The sequence below is a fragment of the Vombatus ursinus genome, unplaced genomic scaffold (genome assembly GCF_900497805.2).
Source record: "Vombatus ursinus unplaced genomic scaffold, bare-nosed wombat genome assembly UNPS02014785.1, whole genome shotgun sequence".
NCBI classification, from domain to species: domain Eukaryota; kingdom Metazoa; phylum Chordata; class Mammalia; order Diprotodontia; family Vombatidae; genus Vombatus; species Vombatus ursinus.
In genome coordinates this window covers 12,494,558-12,514,353 of record NW_020954563.1, presented here as the reverse complement: position 1 = coordinate 12,514,353, position 19,796 = coordinate 12,494,558, and the positions used below count along the sequence as shown (strand labels likewise).

At 36.6% G+C, this 19,796-nt stretch overlaps 1 protein-coding gene across 5 annotated transcripts in view; it reads left to right on the top strand.

The window, feature by feature from the left end:
* Positions 1 to 19,796, top strand: part of RNF130 (ring finger protein 130) — a 124,294-nt gene that overhangs the window by 66,583 nt on the left and 37,915 nt on the right. For all 5 annotated transcript variants that reach the window (XM_027867309.1, XM_027867312.1, XM_027867310.1 and 2 more), the window contains exons 3-4: positions 1,063 to 1,313; positions 16,255 to 16,326. In XM_027867309.1, the coding sequence (XP_027723110.1) occupies positions 1,063 to 1,313; positions 16,255 to 16,326 (323 nt within the window). The remainder of the gene's footprint in view (positions 1 to 1,062; positions 1,314 to 16,254; positions 16,327 to 19,796) is intronic.

Below are 19,796 nucleotides of genomic sequence, written 5' to 3'. Positions count from 1 at the left end.
GGGGTAGATTATGTTCTTAGGGATTGAAGAGGGGAAAGAAGAAATACAGTGAATACAAGAAAGTATACATTAATGTATTTTCTTTTGATTATACATATTTGTTACAAGAGCTTTTCTTTCTTTTTCAGTTAGAGGAGGGGAAAAGAGGAAAAACAAATTTTTAGTTAATTGAAAAAAAATTTAATTTAAAATTAAAATGAGTATTTGGAGTATCTTGGAGGCTTTTGTGGAAGGTCCTGACCACAGGCTCTTTGACAGTCTGTTGAAGTCTATGGACCTATTCTCAGAATATTCTTTTTAAATATTTAAGATTACAGAGGAGACATTATATTGAGATACAGATATCGTTGGGTTGTTTTTTGGTGGTGTTTTTTTTTTTTTTTTAAGTTCACAGACTTCAGGTTAAGAACCCCTGGTGTCTGGACTTTTGTTTGGTCTAAGAGAGCAGAACTGAGAGCAGTAAATATGAGTTTCAGATATTTAGATTTCAAGTGGATATAAGGCACAATCCTAACAGAGCTGTCTGGGCTTCTTCAGCAGAGATTAGATTCCCCATTGCTGTAGGTCTTCAGTGGAAGATTTATTGCTGCATGTTGAAGATAATTTAGAGAAGATGCCTGGTAGACTTTGGTTTGGACACTGTATTTGTCGTCTGAGGTTATTCCCATTCTGATATTGTGCTTCTAGCTTGGAGTATTATTTCTCCTAAAACTGGGCCATGATTCTAGTATTTCAGGATAGTTTGGCTTCAGAGTCCAGTTGACAAGATTTTCCTTGATGAATTCAGTGCTCTATACCTTCCATGGGCTTTATTACTCTCAGAGGTTTCTAAATACTCTTCCTGTCTATCCTTTCAGTTACTCTCTCTGGTAGCAAATATAAAACTGCCTCTTCATAGTAGAATACACTAATCACAGTTTCAGTTCTTTTGAATATTTAATCTGAAATTTTAAACTGTAAAGGGTGACAGCAAATGGCAGAGTAATTTAAATAACTTGTTTATTTTATAACTTGATGTTGAGTCTAGATGTCAGCTCAGTGACACATCTTTTTATATTGCAGGAACTGGAGATATCGTTGCTGTGATGATTACAGAATTGAGGGGTAAGGACATTTTGAGTTATCTGGAGAAGAACATCTCTGTACAAATGACAATAGCTGTTGGGACTCGTATACCAGCAAAGAACTTCAGCCGTGGTTCTCTAGTCTTCGTGTCAATATCCTTTATTGTTTTGATGATTATTTCTTCAGCATGGCTGATATTTTACTTCATACAGAAGATTAGGTACACAAATGCCCGGGACAGGAACCAGGTGAGCTGCCAGTTCTCTACAAGATTAATGCTTGAGAGCCATGTTCCATGTAAACATGTTATGTGACAAAGAATGTTAAATTTTTTTATTTCTGTTTTTAAACTTACAACTAGGCTCTAATTGTTCTGCATCTGTAACTTAAAAAAAAATTCAAAATCTACCTATTTTAAAGGATGCTGATACATAAAAAATATTTCAATAAATTAGAAATAATAATAGTCACTGTTTAGTTTCTGGAAGAAAATAATAATTTTATTCTTAAGTATGACTTATCTTCACTTTAGTACTTTGAGTTCCATGAGTTCATCAGTGTGCAGATTCCCTCCACCAACACAGATTGCGACTCCTGAATACATTAAACCATCTTTCTGAGTTGTTGTGACCAAAAACTTCATTACTCAGTGGCCAGTATTTTGGTAATGAGCCTCATTGCACTTAGGTTCCTCCGTAGATTAGACATAGTACATTATTGAAACTACCTTCAAAGCCCTTCCAGCTTGATAGGACCTTTCAGAATTTGCATTTTGTTGGTATAGCCCTTAAGAACCTTTATGCCATAGAAACGTGTGGAAGCAGGATTTAGGGTGGAGATGGCTAGCTAACTAGACAGACAGATAAACAAACAGATAAATAGATAGATCTTAAAGATTAATACATCTAGAAAAGTGCTCTGACTTAATTTTTTACCACTCCTCAGCTGAACTATTATATGTTATAATTTATGTAAATTTATGTTGAGATTGGTTTATCAATTCTCATGAAATACAGTCAACTAAGGATTAGAAAATAAATGCTAATGTATATGAAGGCAAGTAGTTTATACTAAACACAAACATTTCTCATTCAGTATTGGGTATTGATGTTGAAATTGATCATTGAAATATTATTCCACACTAGAAATTAATTTGGAAAGAAAAACGTTTGTTGCCAAAAACTGATAAATAAATTTACCCTCCTTATTAAGGAGATACAGCCTATAAATCCCTTCGGAGGTCAACAAAAGATACCTTTGTGCCTAGAGAAATACCCAGTAATTGGGTCATTTATCTGTGGTTTTATCATTATGGGGAATTCCTGGTATGGAGACTTTTTCAACTGACGAAGATTTTTTAAAATCAAGCATATATTTTATTTTTGAAATAGGTTTTTATTGCTATCTTTTGTTTTTATGGTGCCTTGATTTTCCCCTTGTATCCTGCCTCTTTCCTCCTCCAAGAGAGTCTTCATTTAATGCAAAGAATTTTTTTTTTAAGGAAAAGAAGAGAAAAAAATTCATTAAAACCTATTAATATGTTGAAAAAATCTAACATTATATGCAGTGTTCCACACGCATGGATACCTCCCACATCTCTGTAAAAATATGAAGGGAATTGTCATATCATATTTCTTCCTTGTGGTCCAGCTTGTTCTTTATAATTTTGCAGCATTCATTTTTTTATTGTTTTGTAGTTGTTTTTCTTTCCATTTACATTGTCACTGTGATATTTTTCCCCAGTTCACTTAATTCACTCTGCATCAGTTCATTTAGATCTTTTCATATTTCTCTGTATTCATCACATTCGTTATTTCTTATAGCACAGTAATATTACATTCACATACTGCAGTTTCTTTAGCCACTCTTTAATTGATGGACACATGATACAGATTTTTTTAAACCCTTCTATGTAATTTGTAGTCTAAAGGGGCACTAAGAGTTTAAATGACTTCTCCATGGTCACACGGCCAGTACACATCTCAGATTTTCCTTTCAGATTCCAAGGCTGGTCCTGTACCCTCTATACCAAACTACTTATGATACAGTAACAGTGTTAATTTTAATATGAAGATGTGATTTCAAAGAAACAAGCCACCCAGGTTTTATTTCTTTGCAGAGTATAAGTTCCTTGACATCGAAGCATTTTGTAAACCTTAAAGCATTCTATTAAGATCCCTATTAAATAACTTGTATTAGTCTTAGAAGTTCTGAATCCACAAGAATGTTAATAGACCAATAGCTCTCAGACTTTATCATTAAAAATAATTTACTGATTAATTCATTATAAAAATTAACCTCACAGTCATATCTAGCTCCATATTACGTCTAGACATGATACTAAATTAAAACATGGCAAATTTTCATTGATTTAAGGTTGGGTCATATGAAGCACTTGCTGCTTCTTTCTTTGTTGGCTACCTTTTAGCCTTACAATGAAGAAAAAGATCAAATTTTATAGAATATTAGAGCTGGAAAAGCTTAGAAATAAATTAGTCTAACCTCTTCATTGTACAGATGAGGGAAATGAAGTTCAGAATAACATACAGGAATTCATACCATAAGGCTAGAGTCAGAACTTGAACCCAGGTCTTCTGACTCCAGATCTTTTTACTATATCAACCATTTATTTTAACAAATATGTATCAAATAACTTGTATGTGCAAAAAGCAGGAGATTCAAAAACAAACAAAAAATAATCCTCCTGACAGGTGCTTGTGTCCTATTGGAGAATACAAATGCAAACAGATAATTAAATATAAGATAATTTCAGGAGAAATCAATCAATAATCATTTATTGAGTGCTTACTGTGTGCCAGGCACTGTGTTAGGTACCGAGAATACAAAGACAAAAATAAAACAGTGCATGTAATCAAGGAGCTTACATTCTGTTAGGGGAGAAAATGTCTACCTAAATAAGTATATATCAAGTCAATTACAAGGTAATTTTTAAGTAGGGGAAAGAGGAGCACTAGTAGCTTAGAGGATCAGGAAAGGCCTCAGGAAGATGTTATTTGAGCCAGGATCTAAGAGGCTGAGGTGAGGTGGGAGTGAATCAGGCACTAACAACTGGAGAGATAAAAGACTTTGTGGCATCTGAACTGAGACAAGAAGGAGTATCTGGGGAGGGGGAGTATTGGGCAGGGACAGCCTTTGCAAAGGGAAGAAGGTAGACTGTTGAGTCCAGGTGGCAGGGGTGGGGAGCCTGCCGCCTTGAGGCCATATAGAACAAATCCCCTTAATAAAAGGATTTGTTTGTGAAACTTGGATTCAGTCAAAAGGCTGCACTCAAGGGGGCAGGTTCCCCACCTCTGGAGGGAATACTAAATAGAACAGTTTGATTGGAACATTGAATGTAGAAAAAAGATGTGACTTAATCCTGGATGGTTGGTTAGAACCAAATTGTAGAAGGCTTTTGCCTACCAGATTGAGGCATTTGTATTTTGTCCCGTAGGCAAGGAGATGCTCAAGATTTTTGATCAGAGGAATAACATCATTAGACCTTTGCTTTAGAACAATTGTTTTGACAGCATTATGGAGGATGGCTTCAGATAAAGAATAGACTTTGAAACAGGGGGACCCATCAGGAGGTTATTGCAGTAGTCCAGGCAAGATGTGATTAGGACCAGACCTGGGTTCATGACTGAATAGAAATTAACTCCTTAAAAATTGAAATTGACCGAATGTAACAGAGGGTATAGACAGGGAAGCCAGAGAATATCTGGACAGAAGAGGTAGTTAGCTGTGCCAAAAGTGTTGACGAATCAAGAAGGACAAAGACCTGAGAAGATTGAATCAGATTTAGCAAGAGATTATTGGTAACCTTTCAGCAAGCAATTTTAGTAGTTGTTGTGTTCACAAGTCACATTGATAACAGTTATAATAAAAGTTATCAATTATGACCCCCAAACCTGATTTCTTTCCCTTTCTGACTGAGACCAGCTAAAGCTAAATTGCTTTAGAAATCTCAACTTATGACCCTTAAGAAAATAAGGCCTTTTTTGACTAATTTGTTATATCATTTAGATTCAGGCAGCTGCCATGCTATTAGTTAAAGAGTAAACATAATATAATGGAAATACAACTTGATAAAACCTTATAAGGCTTAGGTTCTACTACTGGCTGTGCTTTTTACTAATCAAAAGCCCAGAGCAACTTACTTAATATCTCTGAGCCTCAGTTTTCCCCATCTACAAAATGGGGATAACATCCATTCCCTGTCTGCCTCATAGGACTCTTTTGAGAATCAGATCAAATGAAGTAATGGATATGAAAGTTTAAAATGCCATGCAAACATAAATGTTTCTTTTCTTATGATCTCTAATAATAATAGTTAAGTCTGGGGTGTAAGTGAAAGTCCCTGGAGCCCATGTACTTCCATAAATAATGTGCCCTTCAGGAGAAACTTCTGCCCTGCATCCCCAGTGATTGATAGCTGCCTCTCCTTGGATGCTGTTTCAGGAAACTCTCACCTATGCTTTACTGTATTTCCTCCTCATTTGTGGGCCTTAAGGGGTTTATGAGGAAAGTGCCCCAAAACCATGCCCCATCCCCCTAGAGTTCTAGAACCATGAATTACAATATGATCAAATCACCTCTACCATTTTTCCTGGATGGAGTATGTCAGGCTACTTACTTCAGAGCCCCTTTCATTTTTGCCTGTAACTTTCTGGACCAAAGTGCCCCTCCTTCCTTCCCTACCACTCTACTACATGTGATTTCTCCTCTCCCCCTTCAAATGTAAGCTCTTTGAAGAAAAGGACTTTCTTTGCTTTTGTATTTGTGTCACCAGTGCTTAGCACATGGTAAGCATTTAATAAATGTTTTTTCATTCATTCTCAATCTAATAACTATGTCAAAAAAAGGGGGAAAAAATCAAGTAGGTCTAGAATGACCTGTCCAAACTGAACTCTGGCTCTCTACTTCCCTTTTAATTTTATATTATTTTCAATTCTGAATTTAAACACCAAAAAAGAATATTTCCACATATATAGCATAACACAAAAAAAGGACTGTAGGTGAAACTATGAATCTCTGTTTTATATTGTTTATTTCATATTGTATGTTTTTCCACACATTACTTTCAAAACTGTCCTGCTTGTCTCTGCTTCCTTCTGAACTTCCTTCTGTTGTCTTCTCTGTATTTTTTAAAAAAAATTTAAGTGGTTCTTTTGGGGAAAGGGGAGTGGGAACATCACTTGGTAACCTCTCCTACCTCCAATTAAAAAACCTGGAGGAAGGAAAAAAAACCCTTGTAATAAATATGAATGGTCAAGCAATAGAAATCCCTAAGTGAACCTGTCCAAAAAAGTATGACTCATTCTTTATCTTGAGTCCATCACCCATCTGTCAGGAAATGGGTAACATTGACCAGAATTCTTAATTTTCTCAAAAATATTTTTCTTGACAATATTATTGTGCTTGTACAAGTTGTTCTCCTTGTTCTGCTCACTTTACTTTGTATCAGTTTATACTACCTCAGATTCTCTGGCATCATCTGTCATTTTTTACAGTATGGTAGTATTCCATTATATTCATATACACAGGCTAGCTGTTCCCCAAATTATGCATACTCCCTTAGATTATTGTTCGTTTCTTGCTCTCTCCTCCCTCATTCAGGACTAGGTAGTTTCTTTTGTTTGCAGTTACTCTCTCACACGTTTTTCCTTTTTAAATTGTCAGCAACCTCTAATCATTCCTTTAATCGTAGAGTCTAGGAAAAATCAATACAGTTATTATTAGAAGGAAAACAGTTAACTAGGAAGAAGTCTTTGATGCAGATTTCTCTGATAAATATCTCATTTCCAAGATCTGTAAGGAGTTAATTCCGTTTTATAAAGAATGAGAACCATTCCCCATTTGATGTGTGGTAAAAGGATATGAAGAAACAGTTCTCAAAGATATCATCATCCACCATATAAAAAAAAGTTCCAAATCACTATAGAGAAATGCAAACTAAAGCAACTCTGAAGTTCCACCTCACATCCATCAGATTGGTAAAGTTGACAAAAACGGAAAATGATAAATATTGGAGGGGCTACACAAAAACAGGCACATTAATGCACTGCTGGTGGAGCTATGAATTGTTGTATCTACTCTAGAAAACATTTTGGAACTATATCCCCAATGTCACCAAACTGAGTACCATTCGACCAAGCAGCACCACTCCTGACTAGGCTTGTATGCCAAAGAGGTCAAAGAAAGAAGAAAAATACCTATCTGTACAAAAATATTTATTGCAGCTCTTTTTGAAGTAGCAAAAAATTGGAAATTAAAAATGTACCCACCATTTGGGGAATAGTTGAACAAATTATAGTATATGAATATGATGGAATTATTGTGCCATTAAAAATGACAAAAGGAATGGATTCAGATAAACCTGGGAAGACTAGTGAATTGATGATTCAGGATCGAGAGCAGAACCAGAAAAATTTATACAACAACATTGTAGAAGATGAAGGCAAGTTTGTTAACTATAGCAGGTATTCCAGAGAGCACAGTGAAAGGGGTGAGTAGATATGGTAAGGGATATTTGGAGGGTAGAGTTGAGGGGAATGGAAGTAAGAAAACAGGCAGTGGGGGATGGGGGGAACAAGGTTTGTACAGAGATAGCCAGAGGGGGGTCAGAATCACTGGGATGGAGAGAGTATGATGGAATTATACTAATCACTGAGGAATTAATCCTGGCAGAGTATCAGTCGTTGGTTAAGGGTCTGTTGAAGGAGACAGGTAATTACTCTTCAAGGTTCTCCTTTGAGATCTAAACTCAGGGCAAGTTGTGATGTTATGTCCTAGGAGGGCCAATTCAGAGCAGACCAGAGTATGGGAAGATACAGCCTGGGAGAGTACAGACAGGAGGGTAGGACCTGACAATTTGAGGTAGATGTGATCCAAGAATGGCCACTAGATCACCATTGAGCAAAGATAAAGGCCATAAGCAGGTGGCCTGGACTCAGTGCTGATGCAGGGTTCTCTGGAAAGTCTCGGGTGAAGACTGAGCCTAGAGGTGATACTGTGAAATAAGATTAAGAAGGTGGATTGAATCCTGATTATATAGAGCCTTTTGTATGTCAAGCAAAAGCATCTATGTCTTACCCATTGGTGTAATGAAGTGCCACTTAAGGTTCTGAGCGAGGTATGTATTGTCACCCTTGCATTTTAGCAGAATGGTTTGGAGACGGAAAAGACTAGAGGTAGGGAAACGAAAATAAACTCTTACACCAATTCATTTAAGAAGCGATGAAGGCCTAAATTAGGGTGGTAGCAGCGCAAGTGTATAAAAGGAGATGGATATGAGAGTTATTGTGGAGGTATAGTCACGAAGAGCTTTCTTGGGAAAACTAACAGATAACATGGAGGTTTTAAGTTTTAATATAGATGCCAACCAAAATCAAGTCTAAAGATCCATGTCTAAATTCTCATGTGCTGGTTAGATTTGAACTTATATCTTGACTTGATCAATCTGCCTAAAAAGTGACACTTAACATTAAGTAGAAAGATATGTTCTCCCATAGCATTCCAGAATCTAGGCAGTCAGCTTAGAAATAAAGGTTAGCGAAAATGAACTGCACTTCACAAGATAGGTATAGTAAACGGATAGAAGGATATCCAAGCAAGCAATGCTTTGTTCCTAGATACTTCATCAGTTATGGCAGATTAAGATGTATCCTAAATTTGTCATAGAAGATCAGAAACTATTTTTAATGCCCATTTTAATCATTTATCAATGAAAATATGCATATTTTGTTTTTGTTTTTCTTTATAATATATATTCATTAGAAGTAGGTTAGGGGAGGTGATTTTTCTTTTGGTTAGAAAAGTTAAAAACAATGGACTCTTGGATTTATTTTTAGGTACTACTATAAGTTCTTTTGTGGTGCCTCATCATGGCATGGAGGCAACCCTTGAGTTCTCAAGAGGCTGTTCCAATGGAGCATAAAATCTAGCAGGGTCTACCAGATATGAAAGTCTTAAAAATATTGTTTCAGTGATGGACTGTTGTGTGTCAGTCATCCAAATGCAGCAAGGTTAAGAGAGTCTCCTTACTAGATTGGTTACCAGGTGATAAACATTTTTGGCCATGAATGTTCACATTATGACTGTCTACTAAGGCGTGGAGGGGGTTGTGCTTTACTATACTGCAAATGATTTGCTCCTGACTTCCATCAACTTGGGTGGAGGATTTTGGTAACTTAATTCTGATTCTACAAAGAAGAGTGGGGAGCTTTAATTCTCTAGAATCATTCCCTGAAAGTAAAACTAGGAGCAGAGGTGGAAATTTTGTCTTAACAGTAGAATCCCAAAACAGTGGGTGGGATGCATTCAATCCCAAGGAGCTTTAAAAGAAAGTCATGGTTTGTCCCAGGAGTCTGTCATTCTATGATAGTACTTTAATTAGCACTCAGTATGGTGCCTGTGGATGATGAAGGATTAAATATAATTGCCATCTGGTGCAGGCCACAAAAGTACAGAATTTATTTTAGGGCATTTGTTTTGCAACCAATTGTAGACTCGTTTGAAAGCCCTACCACTCTGCTGCAAAGTAATTTTATGACCTTATCCTTTCCTTTAGTTTTTCCAAAGGTCAGAAGAAAGATGATGAAATTTTTATGTGGTTTAAAAAGCTTAGCTTATCAAAGTTTAATGAGAAAGTGGCAGCAGCTAGACTCTGTTTAATACACTTGGGTATTGTAAAGGAGAAGCCAGGGCTGTTAGTAGTGGGAGAAGTGAGTTCAAAGCTAGACTTCCCCTGACAAAATGTCATTGTGAAGCAGATATTTTTTTTTATACCAAATCTATTGCAGAGTGAAATTAAGGGGGGAAAGGGTCAAGAAAAACCCGTTAAGATACTACAACCCAGTTGAGAATGGAAAGCATTTTGTGTGTGATAGAAGGGAAGCAGAAATAACAAATTTTGGTGATTCAGTTAATTGTTCAGTTTGAATATTTTGCTGTTCTTATAAGAATATTGAAAAGGTTTATGATAAAGATTTTGAAATTTAGCATAGAGTAGATAATGACTGAAGTAAAATTGAATGTCTCTAATTTGTTGTCCTCGTTTTAGATATAAAGATGAACAGCATATGTATTTTTCTAGAAATTTGTCTCAGTTTTCTAAAATTTTCATTTTTTTCTTCTGTTTATGAATTATTTGAGGATTTGTTTCTGATATCTTCCTTTAATCCTAAAGTATCCCAAAATATCCCTTGATATTAAGAAGTAAATCTCCTCTTATCAGTTGTCGAGGCAGTTATCAAAGCCTGTACTTTTAATTTCTCCTTAACGAAAGTGATTTTTAAATCCTGGTTTTGAGTAAATATTTTTCAAATATACTTAAACAGAACTTTCAAACATATTGGTAAAGCTAGGGATATGATACATAGGACAGTGTGTGTGTGGTATTCAGAGAATTTAAAAACGAGTCTCAAACTCACTGAAATAGAATCCATTTTTCTTATCTATGTGGAGAAAGGGGGAGAATTTCTTTGAAAATGGACTTTTTATATCAGAAGGTAGGAAGAAAACATTTTCATGTTCTCATTAAGGGGAATAACAAATGGAAAGCATACAGCTAATCATACTATGAAAACCCCTAGGAATTTTGACTTCTTTCTTATATGAGGCAATTAGATAATACTGGGTTCAGTTCCATTAAACTAATATTTCTTGAGTTCCTGTTTTCAGTATCCATTCTTCAAAATCGCCTGATTAATCCTCCCAAAAACACATTTCCCTTTTCAGACTTCCAGTGACTCCTTATTGCTCATCAAATAAAATCCACACTCCTTTGTCTGCACTTAAGGCTCTCTACAGTTTGGCCCTGTCATCCCTTTCCAGCCTTAGCACCTACCACCACTCCCCTTCATGTTACTTGTGTCTAACCAAACTGAGATAATTCACTATTCCTTTAGTATAGTCCATGTTTTCCTGACTTTTATGTTTTCACAAGCTGTTTTCTTACCTACTGAATCCACCTGCTCAGTTGCTACTCAAACTTTCCAAGTCCAGATCAAGTACTTTATTCTTGAGGCATTGTTTGATTTTCCCCCAAACCAGAAAAAATCTCATCCGTCTTAAAAGTCTCATAGCTCTTTGTACCAGACTTATATTTTTACTTCTTGATTTCTATTGCAATTATTTGTGCCCGTATTCATCTTGTTCTTCTAACCTGTAAGGCCTATAAAAAGTAGTCCCTGCCTTTGTCTTTGTACCCACCCTCTTCCCACCCAGAGTCTTATATATGTAGTGTTGTTATTTAGTCTTTTTTCAGTCATGCCTGACTCTTCATGACCTTATTTGGGGTTTCTTTGACGAAGATGCTGGAGTGGTTTGCCATTTCCTTTTCCAGCTCATTTTATAGAAATGGACCTGAGGCAGACAGGGTTAAGTGACTTGCCCAGGGTTATACAGCTAGTAAGTGTCTGAGACTAGATATGAATTCACAAAGATAGGTCTTCCTGACTCCAGGCCCATCCACTGCACCACCTAGTTGCCCCTCATATATAATAGATAGCATCAAAACATTTGTTGATAAAATGATAATAATTTATTATAAATACCCAAAGACTCCTCTCCTACATTTATATTTTCAGTTTGATTTTTACTTGTGGCATGAAAAAGTATATTTGATTGCAAAGAAAGATATAGGTTGATAGCTAGTGGAAATGGCAGGATCTAGTGAGGGTGTTTTTAAGAAAGGAAACATGGGCATGTTTATAGGCCATAAGGAAAAAGACAACGGCTAAGGAAAGATTGAAGATTAGAGAAAGAGTGGGGGCAGTCTGCTAGAAAAAGCAGAAGAAGATTGTATCAAGGGTACATGTAGAGAGGTTGGCATTGACAGGGATTAGGGCCACTTCATCAGAGACTGAAATGAAGGAGGAATGAGTAGGGGATTGGGCCAAAGGAATATGAGATGAAGGAGAAAGGTAGAAGAGAGAGAACTCTTGGATCTTGTCTATAGTATCATAATTTTGGGGTGGGGGGAGTGAAATATAAAACATGGTCCTCTTTGAGAGGCCTGGGAAAGGCTCAAGTAGAAAAGAGAAGGTTTGGAACAGCTGCTTAAGTGAATGGTATAGAGGATTGGTTAAGAAGGGAAATGAAGCATTTCCTTTTACCACTGAGGGCCCAGTTGAGATTAGATAACATAAATCTTGCAAAGATCCATGGACCCAGTCAGCATGGTTTTGTAACTTCACTTAGCTATATGTAAGTAGGAGCAAAGGATGTGGATAATGGGAGTAATTCAGAATTAAGATTTGGCAAGAAGATTGGTAAGGAATTCAAGGGTAGAACATACTGTAGAGTTAAACTGGTGTTGATATCAGGGTTGGGAAGGAGGGGAATATAGCCAGTACAGGAATGTCTGGGAAAGTACTAAGAGGTAAAGAGTTTGAAGGTCATGGTGAATATAAAGAACAGGTTTAGGGGCCCAACACACACACAAAAAAAAAGATGGAATGATAAAAGATTATGATTACATAAAGGAATTTTGAAGTTTTTGAACATAGAAGTGGAACACTTTTGGGTGATGGTGGTATCATCCTTCTGTGGAGTGGAGGTGAAATGGAGGTTATAAGAGTTGAGTAGATTGAGAAACCAGGAAGTTAGGATATTTGAAGCACCCCTAGTATTATGGCAAGAATTGAGATAAATAAGGAAGAATTTCTGGGGTAGGGGGGCATTATGGAGAGGATGGTGGTTGTCAATTGATAATGGCCACCAGCCTCTAGACTGGAAGGTAAATTTAGATAGCAGGAACCTCAGTGAACCCCATGAAAGAGATCACTGAACAATAGTGGTAGAAGTGTATGGAAGTACGATGATGAGCACGGAGTATCCTGACTCCCCTACCATAATTAATGAGTTCATGGCTATGAGAGAAAGTACATCCCTTCCTGGAAAGGATTGCTAGAGAAGTAGTGTCCTCCAGAGGGAGCCAGGTATTATTGAGTGACAGAAGATGGAAGGAGCAAGAATGAGGTTCAGCATGAGAGGAAGTTTAATTGTTGAGCAGGCATTCTAGAGGGCCCAGTGCGAGGGGTGAGCAAAACTGTAGTGGAACACTGTCAACGGTTGTGGGGAACAGGAATGAGAGAACAGATAGCAAGAGTTAGGGAGTGGAATTCTTTGGCAGTTGGGGCTTAGTATCACTGGGATGGGGAGGGAGGGATAAGAGCATAACTATGAGGAGTTAAGTCTAAGCAAAGTATCAGCGGATAAGGAGAATTTGACTAAAAGAAGGCAGGTATTAGAAGATTCAAGGTTCTAACTTCATGATAGCCAATGTATCTGTGTCCTGGGTGAGGAGGCTCAGGAAGCCCACTTCATGGCAGGCCTGAACAAGAGAAAGGGTGTTCCAGGGAGTCTCATATCCCTATCAGGAGTGGGCATGTCCCAGGGCCATCACCTATATCATCCCTTTAAAAATGTATGTCCCCCAGAGCCCTGTCCTCTTCTCTCTCCACTTTGGTAATCTTACCTTCTTTCATAAGTTCCATTATCATCTCTACAAGGTGACTCTGAGGGGTGTGAGTGTGTGTATGTGCATGTGTATGTGTGTGTGTGTGTGTGTGTGTGTGTAAGATCCCTGCCCCCAAACTACTCCTGCTACTTTGGTTGCGTGCTGGACAGCTCCAACTGCATAGCTTGCAAATTTTGCCAACATTACAGTACTCAGCATTTATTGTTGATAATATCTCCATCTGGGGTAAAACCTAAGTTACCTTTGATTCATCCCTCTCTCATCCCACTGTAGCCAGTCATTTGGTAAGCACTTGAGATTCCACCTTCATGATATCCCATGCATCCATCCCTATCTCTCTACTCCAGTTGATATTATTGTAGTTTAGACTCTTATAAACTCTCACCCACATTGTTATAACAGCCCCCTCATTGATCTTCCTTCAGTGTCTCTCCAAACCGTCGTTTACATAGCTTCCAAAATTACTTTCCTAAGGCACCATGCCCTTCCCATGCTCAAATATCTTCATTGGCTCTCAATTACCTCATGTATAAAATAAAAGCTTCTTATTTAAGATCCTAAATTTATTACTCTATTTATTAGTCTTTATTTAAGTGCGGCCCTTTGTTCTGTGAAGTTTGGATTCAAAGGACCGTGCTTGAGGACCTAAAGGACCACATATGGCCTTGAGGCCACAGGTTCCCCACCCCTTTCTAAAGTGCTAGACTTAACATCAGCCTACCTCTCCACTTTTATTTCATGTTCTTCTCCCTCATATAATCTATTTCAGTCAAATTGTATACTACTAGCTGTTCCACAAACTAGACATGTCATCACTGGCATCCTGTATTTCTACAATATGTCTCCCAGAATTTGGAATGTAATTGCTTCCTTAAAAATTCCTTATCTTCCATCAACACTTGGCATAGATGCTACCTTTTCTAAATAGCCTTTTTTGATCCCCTTGACTGAAAATGTTCTGTTCATCAGGATACTTAGTCTATATTTCTCCTTTTTGAATTTATTCAATTCTATGAAAGCCTAATTAATTTCCTTTGTATAGTTGTGTAGTTGTGATCCAGGCAATTGAGAAACTAATGTTCTTCTAGCACAAAAACAATATAGACAAATATAGACAACTAAGTGGCATAATGGATAGAGTGCTGGATGTAGAGTCAGGAAAACCTGAGTTCAAATCCGGCCTTAGACACTCACTAGCTGTGTGACCCTGTTTAAGTCATTTAACCTCTCTTTGCCTCAATTTCTCCATTTGTAAAATGAAGATAGTAATAATACTTATTACTATTTACCAGGATTGTTGTGAGAAATAAAGCAATATTTATAAAGTACTTTGCAAACCTTGAAGCATTATATAAATGCTAGCTATTATTATCAGAGTAGAAATAGATGTGTAGAATAAATACTTAGAAGAAAAATAATTGTTATATACACCTAAAAGGAGTAGGTTAGGTACAATAGAATCATGTCTGAATTGATCAGGGAAGCTTCCCTGGCGATATATGGAATGGCAGAAGAAGTCAAGAGACAGAGTGGTCTGTGAGTGATGAGTTTAGCTCAGAAAAAGAAGAAGGAAAAAATGGATTCTATGTGAGGATAGGAGTATAGGAGAAATATGGAGAAGGGAGGAGCATAAAGCAGTGCCTTAGAGAGCAGAGTCAGGAGTTTCTGATATATAATAGAATATCTATTTGATAGTATTTTCAAATTAGAAAGTAAATTTCAAGTTAGAGAGGTTATCTGCATAAAGATAGTTAAACCCACAAGAGTAGATGACCTCTTTCAGAAGGAATGGTATAAAGGCTCCTGGACAACATCCAATGTATAAGGTTCGTAAGAAACTGACAAAAAAAAAAGATTAGAAAAATAGGAAAGAAACCCAGGAGAGAATAGTACTACAGAAAATTAAAACAAGTATGATTGTTTAGATGAGAATGATTGATGTGCCCACTGCATCTTGAAGGATTGAAAAGAACGTTGTTAGAGAAAAGGCTCGGGGCAGCTAGGTGACGCAGTGGATAGATCACCGGCCCTGAAGTCAGGAGGACCTGAGTTCACATCCAGTCTCAGAACAAACACTTGACACTTACTCACTGTGTGACCCTGGGCAAGTCACTTAACCCCAATTGCCTTAAAAAAAGAGAGAAAGGGCTCATATGGTTTTTAGAAATCGTAGAGTGAGGGTAGTTTCCAATGGGAAAGAATCTGAGTGTTAGGAATTTCATTTTATTAAAACAAGGTTTATTTATATAATAGTGCTTAGTGTTACCATTTTGCAGTGAAAGTAAATAAAATTTATGGAGTTTAGGATAGTGTTAGCAGTTCTTATAATATCAAAAAAAATATTTTACATGGCATGGTATTTTGAATCCAAAAAAATCCAGACAGACATGTATGTAGTGGTAACTCTTGACACTTGATTCTCTTAATAATTGACTTCTTTGGGATGTCTGCTGTCACAGCAGTGCTGGATAAATGATGTTCTGCCACAGCTGCTGTCTGTCTTCATCTGACTCCTAGACTCTGGCTGTTGCCCATTTCTAAATTTGAAACTCTTTTAGGAATCTTCTACTCTGAGACCTGAATGATGTGGCAGAGAGAAAGAGGCAGGATATTAGTACCTGAACAAATTAAATTATTTAAAAGAAAAAATCGTTTGAAGCCTTAACATTTTAATACCTGCCTTTTCTTTTCAATTTTTATAGCGTCGCCTTGGAGATGCAGCCAAGAAAGCCATCAGCAAATTGACAACAAGAACAGTAAAGAAGGGTGATAAGGTATGAAATGAAGGAATTTTATAATGTCATATAATAAATGAAAATTAAGTTTTGTTTTAGTATGCAAAAATACTTCTGTTATGGTTTGAGTTTGATTTATTATAATTTTTAAAGATATAATATATCCTTTCCATATCCCTTTCAAGTCTTGGCTCCATTGTGTCATTCAGAAACTTTTCATAGAAGTCTCTAGCTCTCCCAGAGGATTAATTCTCTTGCCATTTTGTTGTTGCTGTTCAGTTGTTTTTCAGACATATCTGACTCTTCATGACCTGATTTGGATTTTTCTTGATAAAAATACTGGAGTAATTTGCCATTTCCTTCTGCAGCTCATTTTACAAATGAAGGAACTGAGGCAAACTAAGTGACTTGCCCTGGGGTGACACAGCTGATAATTGTCTGAGGCCAGATTTGAACTCTTCTCTGACTCCTTTTTTTTTTTTCCCAAGTAGAGTTGGCTTTCCTTCTGCTAAAGTTTGATATTCTTTTTAAAATAATTATAACAGTAGAATTGTTGGGCAGATAGGAGAACTTAATTCTCTTCCTGCTTGCTTTAAACCATGTCAGAGCTTATGTTATAATCTTTTTCCCTGCTACCATTGAAAGGAGGGAACTACTTAAACATTCTTCAAGTCTGGGCTAGGTAGGAGAGCCTAAGGGTGGATTTCATTACAGGTACACTTAAGTAAACCAAGTTCCTAGTTTGCTCACTTAAGCCCAGGGAGGTAAATACACAACTGAAGGCCTTCTGCGTTCTTCACTCAAAGAACAGTATCAAAGTTATAGTTGCAAAGGTTAAATTCCAATATCAAAAAATATGCAGAAATTACCCATAATCCATTAAATGTACCACAGTAAATACATTAGCTTCCAATCCCCCTAAAAATTGTTGATTTGATCTAGCCCAAGTGTATGTTCACTATTAACAAAGACCATTCCTTTGTTGATATGGGGAATCAAACATGTCTAACTTCATCACAGATTTAGACCTGAAAGGGGTCATCTAGTTCAACCTCCTAATTATGGAGATGAGGAACTGAGGCCCAGAGAAAATAATTGACTTTCCCAGTGGTCAAAGTAGAGCCAGGATTCAAATAGTCAAATCATCTGATTCCCAGATCCATCACTCTTTTCTTCTATATCATGCTGTATTCCAGAAGTCTAGAAGGGGTGGAAGGTCAAAGAATTTCTGGGAATAGAAAGGAGAAGGGTGAGTTTAGGTCGTAAGGCAGAAGACAAAATTTTGGAGAGGTGGCAGTGGAGTGGAGGAGGGGACAGAAAGTTAGAAGGCCCTGGCTACAATGAAGCATTTCATTGTGAAAGCATGTATTTGTAGATGATGACATTATAAAGAATAACATAGTCCCACAAGATGGCTGCATCTTGATGCTCTTCTGCAATAGGCTGGTCATAAAGAGCAGTAGGATTTGTTATAACCAGATATCCATTTTATCCACAAATCTTTAAAATAGAAAAATTCGTTATCACAGAGTGATTTCCATGACGCAACCTGGTTCAAAATCAGAAAAGGGTCTTTTTGTCAGGAATTTAAGTTAGAAAATGCAATTCAGTGATCTTTTAGTCTAACTGTATATGCATCATCTGGGAAGGTATGATATAAGGAACATCAAAACTAGTATTCTTAAGAAACTTACGCTCTAGATGGGGGGATGATTGTAACATCTAATATTATATCATGCTTTTCTTATAAAATGTTTTACATGTATAGTCATTTACCCTTGCAACAATCCTGTGAAGGAAGAAATAAATCATCCATTATACCACTCTCTAGATTCTACAGATGAGGCAACTGAGGCTCAGCAAAGTTAAATGACTCGGCCACGGAACACAACCACTAAGCATGAGCGATGGGATTTGAACCCAGGTGGTCTTGACTGCAGACCTAGTACTATCCATTATGTCCTCGATAGGGTGAAAAATGTGCTCATTGTTTTGTAGTCATTATGCATGGAAAATCTAGAGATCCATTTTAAGGTAGTATATAAATACACATTTAGTTTATATCATATATTTATGCTGAGGGGATTCAGTATAAAAGGATATAATGGAAACCTTACTGAAAGAAGAGGTCTCGAGTCTTAGATTATAGTCTGATCATTATTTTAATTTGTTAACCTAAAGTTTAAAATATGCCATTAATTTCTATTTTAATTTTAATTAAACTGTTAATTTGACTATTTTAATTTTTCCTCCTTAAAAAAAGCCACTTGTGTTCCTCAATAATGTGGCTTAACATATGTGGAGTACAAGTATACTACATGTGAAAAGAGAATTATTTTGAAATATAGAAATACTTATCCTGTACTGTTAGTGCTGTGATGTATTATACCTTGTACTTCCTCTTCCTCTGCTCGCAATTGTTCTTAATGTCAATTTATACCAAAATTCTTAATTGCAGACTGAGCTTGTTACATAATGTGTGTGTGTGTGTGTGTGTGTGTGTGTGTAAGCTCTTGGGACATTGAAATCTATAAAGAAATGTACCATTTTTATTCTTCATTATGTATAGTGTATTTGGACGTATTCCAAATATTTCTTCGTTTTATAATTTTACTTAAGACTTCAGAGTTTAATTTTAAACAAAATTTGTCATAATAACTTGTCATAGCTTCTATGAGTGAAAGCTAATAAGAATACAGCATTCTTAATTTATTTGGAGTCTTTCTATCCCCAGTACCCAGTGCCTGTCAAATTAAAGACATTTAATTTATTAAATTGAGTAATTCAGACTGGGTTGATTTGAGGTCACAACCTTATCTCAATTTGGAAGAAATATCTTCTAAAGGGACACTGTACACAAATTTGAAATAGATATCTCCCACTTTAGTAGGGAAAATTATTTCCAAATACTCAAAAGGTACCCATTATGTGTAGACAATTCATTCTCATCCATTCATTAAAGTATATTCTCCCCCAAGAATTTCTCATTGCTTTCACTTTACTATATGAATTTGAAAGTTAAAAAAAAATTCATTTCTTGCCAATCATATTCTGTAATTCAGATTAATTCAGACTGTTTTCCCTTGTAACTCAAATTAATAACATTTTATTACTTCCGATCCTGGTTCTGGCACTTTCTGTCTCTATGGCTTTGGGTAAGTCCCTTCACTCCTCTGGGCCTCAGTTTCCATGCTCCTATAAACTATGAATTGGACAATTGATCCTCAAGGCTAGCCTCGATAGGGCTCAACAAGAAGGTAGCGTAGTATATTGGAATACACACTGGCTCTTGATTCAGAGGACTTGGGTGTAAATTCTGCCTTTTGTGACCTTCGGCAAGCCACTTAGCCTCCCTGGACCTGAGTTTCTTCATCTTTAAAGAAATTCTGGTTCAAATGCAGCCTCAGACACTTGACACTTACTAGCTGTGTGACCCTGGGCAAGTCACTTAACCTCAATTGCCTCACCAAAAAAGCAAAAAAAAAAAAAAAATCTGCAAATTGAAGCAA